We start from the raw sequence: 10,251 nt of genomic DNA on the forward strand, positions 1-10,251 counted from the left end.
CCAGATCCAAACGGCCCTTTCGATCTCGGGGTTCTGGGTCCAGTCCTTTTGTCGCTTCTCCACGGCCAGGGCGTCTTCGTCGGCTGGGGGATCCCAGGAATCCCGCAAGAAGCCTTTCTTCAAACCCCAGCACTCTTGGCGACCATGGGCACAGTTAACCCGTCCCCCTGCACCCAAACAGCCCGCCGCATGAAGGGGTGCCCCCACCCCTCGTGGTGGGGGGACGTTTGCTCTCCTTTCAACAGGTCTGGAGGGGTCACGTTCAGGACGCCTGGGCTCTGGAGATTGACGTCCGGTTACAGATTGGAGTTCGCGTCCAGCCCGCCGGAACGTTTTTCCCGTCTCGCGTTCTGGGGGATCCAGCCAGGGCCTCGGACCTCCTTTTGGCGGTCTCCTCTCTTCTGGACCGGGGTGTCATTTTTCCCTTTCCCCCGGAGGAACAGGGAACAGGTTTTTACTCAAACCTGTTCGTCGTTCCGAAAAAGGAGGGGTCGGTGCGCCCGATACTGGATCTGAAACTTCTGAACAAGTTTCTACGGGTGCGGAGGTTTCGCATGGAGTCCCTTCGCTCCGTTATTGCTTCTCTGCTTCCAGGGGAATTTCTCGTGTCTGTGGACATTCAAGACGCCTACTTACACGTCCCGATTGCGAAGTCTCACCATCGCTTTCTGCGTTTTGCCATCTGGGGTCGTCATTACCAGTTTGTCGCCCTGCCTTTTGGGTTGGCGACCGCCCCTCGCGTTTTCACCAAGGTTTTGGCACCTCTCATGGCGCTTCTTCGCACCAGGGGCATCTCGTTGTTGCCCTACCTGGACGACATCTTGATAAAAGCCCCGTCTCTTCCACAGGCTGAGGACAGCGTCCAAATTACCGTTCAATCTCTAGAGCGGTTCGGGTGGCTGATCAATCTACCAAAATCCTCTCTGCACCCTTCCCAGAGACTCTCCTTCCTGGGGATTATTTTGGACACCTCGAGTTCTCTGGTGTTTCTTCTGGATTCCAAGTTTTCTCAGATTCAGAGGGCGGTGTCGCTCCTTCTACAAGCGCCTCGTCCCACCATTCGGGAGTGCATGCGGGTTCTGGGCCTTATGGTCGCCTCCTTCGAGGCGATTCCGTATGCCCAGTTCCACACTCGACCGTTACAACAGTGGATTCTTGCCCTCTGGGACAAGACCTCTCGGGGTCTGGACGCTCCCGTCCGCCTGTCCTGGCAAGTTCGGTTGTCTCTCCCTTGGTGGCAGGCCTCCCCGAATCTCTCATCAGGGAGGTCCTTCCTTCCGTTCTCCTGGACGATAGTCACCACCGATGCCAGCCTCATCAGTTGGGGAGGCGTTCTCTGGAACCTCACAGTTCAGGGGGTCTGGTTGACGGAGGAATCCCGTCTTCCGATCAACGTTTTGGAACTAAGGGCGATCTTGAACTCCCTTTCCCGCTGGACTTCCCTCCCTGCGGCTCGGCCGGTGCGTGTTCAGTCGGACAATGCCACGGCTGTGGCCTACGTCAATCATCAGGGCGGAACGCGCAGTCGGGCAGTGATGCAGGAGGTGGCGAGGATCCTCCTATGGGCGGAGTCTCATGTTCCAGTGTTGTCGGCGGTGTACATTCCGGGCGTCGACAACTGGACGGCGGATTTTCTGAGCCTCACCAAGGTGGATCTGGGAGAGTGGTCCCTACATCCAGAGGTGTTCGAGGACATCTGCCGCCGATGGGGCCGTCCGGATGTGGATTTAATGGCGTTCCGGCTAAACAACAAGGTGCCGGTGTTCCTGGCCCGCGCTCGAGACCCAAGGGCGTGCGGAGTGGACGCACTGGTGTATCCTTGGCAGCGATTCGACCTCCTCTGTCTTCCCTCCACTTCCTCTGTTGCCGAAGGTGCTGTGCAAGATCGAGGCGGAGGGGATACCGGCCATTCTTATCGCTCCGGATTGGCCTCGCCGCGCCTGGTTCTCCAACGTCGTCCGAATGCTAGCGGACGTTACGTGGCCTCTTCCCGACAGAGAGGATCTTCTATCTCAGGGACCGCTCTTCCACCAGAATTCACGTCACTTGCGTTTAACGGCGTGGCTATTGAGACCTACATCCCGAGGAAGAGACGCTTCTCTGATGCAGTGGTGAGAACCATGATCAGAGCTCGAAAACCGGCTTCTTCGCAGATCTATTATCGCACCTGGAGGGCCTATCTAACCTTTTGTGAGAAGTCGGGTTTTCCGCCACTTCGTTTCTCTGTTCCGGTGGTGCTGGCCTTTCTACAGTCCGGCCTTGAGATGGGGCTGTCGCTCAGGTTTCGGCCTTGGCGGTCTTTTTTCAACGGTCTATTGCTTTTTTTTGGGGCCTGTGAGAACCTTCCTGCAGGGGGTGGCGCATTGGGTTCCTCCGTATGTTCCTCCCTTACCCCCCTGGGATCTTAACCTGGTCCCACGCGCCCTTCAGGAGGCGCCTTTTGAGCCTCTGAGGGAGGTCTCCCTAGTCTTCCTCACCTGGAAGGTGGTTTTTCTTGTGGCCATTACCTCCATCAGGAGGGTTTCGGAGCTGGCCGCGCTTTCCTGTCAGGAGCCTTTTCTGGTCTTCCACCAGGATAAGGCTACTTTCACACTAGCGTTCGGGCGGATCCGTTCAGAACGGATCCGCCCATAATAATGCAGACGGAGGCTCCGTTCAGTACGGATCCGTCTGCATTATTTTAGCAAAAAAAAGCTAAGTGTGGAAATAGCCTGGGACGGATCCGTCCAGACTTTCAATGTAAAGTCAATGGGGGACGGATCCGCTTGAAGATTGAGCCACATTGTGGCATCTTCAAACGGATCCGTCCCCATTGACTTACATTGTAAGTCTGGACGGATCCGCACGCCTCCGCACGGCCAGGCGGACACCCGAACGCTGCAAGCAGCGTTCAGCTGTCCGCCTGTCCGTGCGGAGGCGAGCGGAGCGGAGGCTGAACGCCACCAGACTGATGCAGTCTGAGCGGATCCGCCTCCATTCAGACTGCATCAGGGGTGGACGGCTGCGTTCGGGTCCGCTGGTGAGCTCCTTCAAACGGAGCTCACGAACGGAATACCGAACGCTAGTGTGAAAGCAGCCTAAGGTGGTGCTACGGCCGGTTCCTTCTTTTTTGCCCAAGGTGGTTTCTCCGTTCCACCTTAACGAGGATCTTGTCCTGCCCTCTTTTTGTCCTTCTCCGGCGAACCCCAAGGAACGTGCTCTCCACTCCCTGGACGTCGTCAGGGCCCTGAAAGTGTATCTGGGGGCCACCGCCTCCTTTTGTCGTTCGGACTCCCTCTTTGTGGTTCCCGAGGGGTCTCGTAAGGGTCTGGCGGCTTCCAAGGTTACTGTGGCGCGGTGGATCCGTTCCGCTATTGCTGCGGCCTATCGCGCTCGTGGTCAGGATCCCCCGTCGCGGATTACCGCTCACTCCACAAGGGCAGTGGGAGCTTTCTGGGCCAGACGCAATCGCGCCTCCGCCTCCCAGTTGTGTAAGGCTGCCACTTGGTCGTCTTTGCATACGTTCACAAAGTTTTATCAGTTGCACTCGCTGGCCTCGGCTGATGCTGTCCTCGGGCACAGGGTATTGCAGGCCGTGGTGCCCGTTTAACGGCTGGACGTTTTTTCTCCTGGCGTTGTCGGGTTTTTCCCACCCCATGGACTGCTTTTGGGCGTACCATGGTCTGTGTCCCCCAATGGAATGTACGAGAAAAGGAGATTTTTGTGAAATTCACCTGTAAAATCTTTCTAGTCTTTTCCATTGGGGGACACATCTCCCGCCCACTTTTTTCGTTTATGCTCAGGGTGTGTTGGTGTGATGGTTTCCACCGTGTGTTTTTTTTTTTTTTTTTTTTTTTTTTTTTAGTTCTCCTTCTCCTAATGCTTTTGCAATGACTGAAGTCCTCCTGGAGGTGTCTGGGGGTATAGCCCGAGGAGGAGGAGCTTCGTTTTTGCATAGTGTCCCTCCTAGTAATACCTCTAAGCTATACCCATGGTCTGTGTCCCCCAATGGAAAAGACGAGAAAAAGATTTTACAGGTGCGTTTCACAAAAATCTCCTTTTTGGGCATGTAAAACACATTTTTGATTGCTTGGCATTACACTGTGATGTAAGGTGACGAAAAATGGCTTTAGCACCGTTTTCTATATATACGGATGTTGACCAGATGGTTTGATCATGTGATATTTTTATAGAGCAGGTTGTTATGGATGCAGTAGCAGGTAAGGACCGCAGAACGTGAATGTTGATCCTAAATTCTTTGGCTTCATTTTGTGGTGGCTTTTCTTGTATTTTAGAATGGAGAGATCATACCCGTTGATGTAAATGTTGGTGAAAAAATTCTTCTTCCCGAATATGGAGGAACCAAAGTTGTGCTTGATGATAAGGTATTCCAAAGGTTTATTGCCATCTTCTGAATGATATAGCTAAGGTGATTTGAACTAATGTGCATGGCAGCATACAATTTCACATGCAAACTATAGAACTAGGGATTAGGGGTTATTCTGGACCTAACTTAAACCTACAATTAGGAATGAGCAAATCAACTTTGGATGAAAGATCCGAAGCTGATTGGAATAAAACTTTGTTCTAATACTGTACATAGCAGTGTACATAGCAGGAGCTCATCCCTACCTACAATGTTCAGGGCAACCTTAGGAGAGGCAGTTCTTTTAATGTTGGGTACCTGCAGAAGCCTCCTTGATGCCAGTAGATGGGCCCGACACACGTTTGATCAAAAAATGTGCACAAAGAGCTTCCATTTTTCATGTATAGTACCACAATAATCCCTAGTTCTATTGTTTGCATGTGTAGTTTTTGCTTGCTAACTTTATGGATGTACACCTGTGACTTTGGATGTGCTAGTTAGTCTGTTATCTTATTGAACTAATTTACTTTTTTTTTTTTCTCATTGCAGGAATACTACTTATTCAGAGATAGTGACATTTTAGGAAAATTCCTGTGATAACTGCTATTTTTTTTCTTCCCTTTTTCTCCATTCCAAAGGCTGTTGGAAGCTAACATGATGTAATTATTGTAATGTATTTGCTACAATAAAATTATAAAAAACAACAACTTCTTTGTACATGTAAGACTGCATTTTTTTTTTTTTTAAAAGGTTTACATACAGCTTTGATTGTGGCAGAACAGTAAGGAAGGCCTTTACGCAAAAATAAACATGATTTAAATGGTACCTTTATTTTCTTCTGATGTTCATAAACAGCAAAAACGTGGTTTTAATTATATGCAAATGAGGGCTTGCAAGTGTTCAGGGGAGGCATTTGGGCAGTAAGTGCCTAAGCCCCTCTGCCTCCTGCGTGCATAGCTCCTCCCTAACCCCTCATCTGGCCCGCCTTGCAATCCCTGCGTCATCCTGCTGAGTGGCTGCCATGCTGTGCTTGTGCAGTTCACTGCTGGGCCTGTGCATGCCCTCTGTTCTGACCACTGTGGGCATTGGCATCGCTCCCAGCAGTGCGCATGCGCCAGCTAACGGCATTCTACTAGCGATAGCTGGCGCCAGGCCTGGCCATGAACTGCACACGTTTAGGATCTTGACCACTCAACAGGATGCCGCAGAGTACTATTTTAATCATGTTTGTGCTACAGTGCCACTGATTCCAGAGGATTCAGAGAGCCCAGAGCGCTGGGATCTGCGATACAATTCTTTCTGATGTAGTTTCAGCATTGTATACAGAACACATCAGATTCTAGACACTCTCTTGGGCCCAGATTGCTGGAATCTGCCCTACAGACATGGTTCTCCGATGTATTACACTGTAAACTACAGATCATTACTGATTCTATATGCAACAGAATGCCCAGAGCTTTGAAATCTGTGATATAGGCTCAGTTTTCTGTTGCAGTATACAGTATTGCTAACAGGGCGCCACAGATCAGGCCCGGTTGATTGAAACCTGCCACACACCACACTGTTTTCTGACTTAGCACACTGCTGGCTACAGAACGCCTCTGATTCCAGTGGATTCAGACTGCCCAGAGCACTGGGATCTGCGATACAATTCTTTCTGATGTAGTTTCAGCATTGTATACAGAACACATCAGATTCTAGACACTCTCTTGGGCCCAGATTGCTGGAATCTGCCCTACAGACATGGTTCTCCGATGTATTACACTGTAAACTACAGATCATTACTGATTCTATATGCAACAGAATGCCCAGAGCTTTGAAATCTGTGATATAGGCTCAGTTTTCTGTTGCAGTAAACAGTATTGCTAACAGGGCGCCACAGATCAGGCCCGGTTGATTGGAACCTGCCACACACCACACTGTTTTCTGACTTGGCACACTGCTGGCTACAGAACGCCACTGATTCCAGTGGATTCAGACTGCCCAGAGCACTGGTATATGCGATACAATGCTTCCTGATGTAGTTACAGCATTGTATACAGAACACGACAGATTCTAGACACTCTCTTGGGCCCAGATTCCTGGAATCTGCCCTACAGACATATTTTTCCGATGTATTACACTGTGAACTACAGAATACCACTGATTATGGACCCTACAGGATGCCCAGAGCTTTGAAATCTGTGATATAGGCCCAGTTTTCTGTTGAAACATACAGTATTGGTAACAGGGCTCCACCGATCAGGCCCAGTTCATTGGAAACTGCCACACACCACACTGTTTTCTGACTTGCCACACTGCTGGCTACAGAATGACACTGATTCCAGAGAATTCAGAGGGTCCAGAGCGCTGGGATCTGCGATACAATGCTTACTGATGTAGTTTCAGCATTGTATACAGAACACAACAGATTCTAGACACTCTCTTGGGCCCAGATTGCTGGAATCTGCCCTACAGACATGGTTTTCCCATGTATTACACTGTAAACTACAGAATACCACCGATTATGGACCCTACAGGATGCCCAGAGCTTTGAAATCTGTGATATAGGCCCAGTTTTCTGTTGAAACATACAGTATTGGTAACAGGGCTCCACCGATCAGGCCCAGTTCATTGGAAACTGCCACACACCACACTGTTTTCTGACTTGCCACACTGCTGGCTACAGAATGACACTGATTCCAGAGAATTCAGAGGGTCCAGAGCGCTGGGATCTGCGATACAATGCTTACTGATGTAGTTTCAGCATTGTATACAGAACACAACAGATTCTTGTAAATTTTGTTTTATTAACAAGTATAATAGTAAAATGATACAAGTTTAACATAATATAAAATGGGATAAAACATCACCATTACAGATGGAAGTTTGCATATATTATAACCTGTTGAGACATCACAGGAATGACACTTCCTAAATTCAAAAAGCATATTAAACAAAGTGATTATTTGAAAAAACATCAATATAAATCAGTTCAGAAGTTGATTCAGAAAATGGTGAAGGGAAAGGAGGGGTGGGAAGGGGGGAGGGGAGAAGAGGGAAACAAAACAAAGGGTCAAACAATGTGGGGGAGAAGAAAAAATTGTCACATGTTTCATTAGATAGTTCAAGAGCATAAGGAAAGAAAAGTAATTAGAGATCCAAATGTATAGACTCAATCAAAGAACTTGGACAGTTTGCCAGTGGAGATATAGCTACACCACTTGGTCCAGATCCCGAGGTACTTTTCAGGGCTGCCGGCAATTATCCATTTTAGTTTTTCGAAGCGACTGATAATTAGGACTTCCTTCATCCAGTCCTGAATAGATGGAACCTCCTCGCTCAGCCAATGTCTGGGAATTATGGTTTTAAGTGCAGCAATGAGAAAGGGAAACAGACGGTCTTTAATGGCGTTATGTTTTTTATTATATAGCCCAAGCAGAACAAGTTCTGCATCCATCTCTATTTGTGACCCATATATTTCAGTAATAATTTGGTTGAATTTTCCCCACAATGGCACAATCTTAGGGCAGGAGTACCAGATATGAGTTATGGACCCAACTCCTTCACCACATCTCCAGCAGCGTGCAGGAATTTCGGGGTTAATTTTGTTCAAAATAACAGGAGTCCTGTACCATCTGGAAAGTATTTTGTAGTGCGATTCTTGGAGTCTAGTGGACGTGATTTTGGGAATAGAGGAATGTAGGATTGCCATGGTTTCTTTCTCGTTAAATGATTTGTTAAGTTCTTTAGACCAACTAGACAGGAATGATGGGGAGGATACCGTGTTATTAACAAAGGAGTAGAACCTAGAAATTGCGTGGCTTATTGGAGTCTTATTAATCATCAATTTGGTAAGATCATGTTCGCTAATTTGGGTCATGACTCGAGGACTTAGCACTGAGAGATGCTTCGTTATCTTGTCGTATTCCTTCCTATTAAATTTGGGGAGATCCCCATTTTCTGTATATTTGACGTAGTCCACTGGTGAGGTGGCTGAGTATAGGGCTTTCAAAGGTATCATATAGCCATTAGGATGTGAGGTGATTCTATTCCTAATCAGTCTCCAACCGTTTGGGATTGATGCTAACAAGGGGAGTTCCAGGCAATTAGGGAATGGGATGGTATGCTTCTTGATAAGACTATGCCAAACATGAATAGCATGTTTGGTGTAGGGGTTATCAACTTTAGCATAGAGATGTTTATTGCTCTTGGTCTTCCAGATCAGGTAATGGAGGGGGCATGGAGCACATCCCTCTTCCAGATCTACCCAGAGTTTTCTGGGAGGAAAAACATTCCATTCTTTGATTCTTGTCAGGGTCGCAGCAGCACTATATTTACCAATATCCGGAAGCCCAAGTCCACCCCTATGTTTTGATCTCGTCAAGATATCAAACGAAAGTCGGTTTTGCCCTCGTTTCCATACAAAGGAAAGAATCTTCCTTTTAATAGCCGTATAAAAAATTTTTGGTAGTGCCATAGGAATACCTTGGAGGAAGTACAAAACCCTGGGGAGGGTGATCATCTTAATTAAGTTAATACGACCGAACCATGAAATGGATAGGTCATTCCATTCTTCTAGATCAGTCTTTATCTTCTGCATAAGAGTGGAGAAATTCAGTCGGTAAAGGTCATTTAAATTATTAGAGATGTTCACGCCTAGATACTTAAAATATGTAACCGTGGGCTTTAGGCCACTAATCGACTTTATGGTCTCCCACGTGTAGCTATTTATGTTAACATTAAAAATCGTGGATTTGGTTAAGTTAACTTTAAAAAAGGATAAGGTACCGAACTGGTCCAGCTCCGAGAGAAGATTTGGGATAGAGGTAAGCGGGTTGGTGATAAAAAATAATATGTCGTCTGCGTAAGCTGCAGCCTTGTGGGTAAGTCTGTTCGTTTTCAAACCTGATATGTTGTTATTCTGTCTGATTTTGGCTAAAAGTGGTTCAAGAGAAATAATAAATAGAAGGGGAGACAACGGGCACCCCTGTCTAGTGCCATTTCGGATCCTAAAACCTTGAGAAGCAGTTCCATTCACCAATATACGTGCGGAGGGAGTGGTGTACAAAGCTTGTATTTTCCTAATAAAGGAAAGTGGAAGACCGAACCTAGAGAGGGTAGCCATCAGAAAACTCCAATTTAGCCTATCAAAAGCTTTTTCAGCATCGGTTGAGATGAAAGCTAAAGGTATCTTATTTTTTTTACAATACTCCATACCTAACAAGGCCTTCATGATGTTGTCCTTGGCCTCCCCTCCCGGCATAAAGCCCACCTGCTCCGGATTTATAATTGAGGGTAGAATGGACTGCATTCTATTTGCCAGGACTTTGGCATAAATTTTTAAATCATTGTTCAGGAGTGAAATAGGGCGGTAATTTTGGCATAATGTGGGGTCTCTATCCTCTTTAGGGATGAGTGTGATATTAGCTGTCATTGTTTCCTGTCTGAAACTATTTGATGGGCCAACTTCATTGAAATATTTAGTAATGTGGGGAACCAGAATTTCTTTATACTTTTTATAATAAAAAATTCCGAAGCCATCCGGACCCGGGCATTTACCAGATGGCAACGTAGCAATTGCGTCCTCTATCTCGGCCTGGGAAAAGGGGGATTCTAATTGTTCTTTTTGAGTTTTGTCGAGGGTTGGCAGATGTATCTGCTCAAGGTAATCTTGGATAGCCGCATCAGTCGGATTCGAGACCAGTTCAGCACCCTGTAAGAACACAACAGATTCTAGACACTCTCTTGGGCCCAGATTGCTGGAATCTGCCCTACAGACATGGTTTTCCCATGTATTACACTGTAAACTACAGAATACCACCGATTATGGACCCTACAGGATGCCCAGAGCTTTAAAATCTGTGATATAGGCCCAGTTTTCTGTTGAAACATACAGTATTGGTAACAGGGCTCCACCGATCAGG

At 47.4% G+C, this 10,251-nt stretch overlaps 1 protein-coding gene across 1 annotated transcript in view; it reads left to right on the plus strand.

Moving 5' to 3' along the window:
* HSPE1 (heat shock protein family E (Hsp10) member 1) overlaps positions 1 to 5,052 on the plus strand; it is a 60,932-nt gene extending 55,880 nt beyond the window's left edge. The window contains exons 3-4 of the mRNA XM_044304968.1: positions 4,275 to 4,364; positions 4,895 to 5,052. Of these exons, the coding sequence (XP_044160903.1) occupies positions 4,275 to 4,364; positions 4,895 to 4,942 (138 nt within the window). The 3' untranslated portion in view covers positions 4,943 to 5,052. The remainder of the gene's footprint in view (positions 1 to 4,274; positions 4,365 to 4,894) is intronic.
* Positions 5,053 to 10,251: the final 5,199 nt, after the last annotated feature.

Source organism: Bufo gargarizans, chromosome 8 (assembly GCF_014858855.1).
Source record: "Bufo gargarizans isolate SCDJY-AF-19 chromosome 8, ASM1485885v1, whole genome shotgun sequence".
In the NCBI taxonomy this organism is placed as follows: Eukaryota; Metazoa; Chordata; class Amphibia; order Anura; family Bufonidae; genus Bufo; species Bufo gargarizans.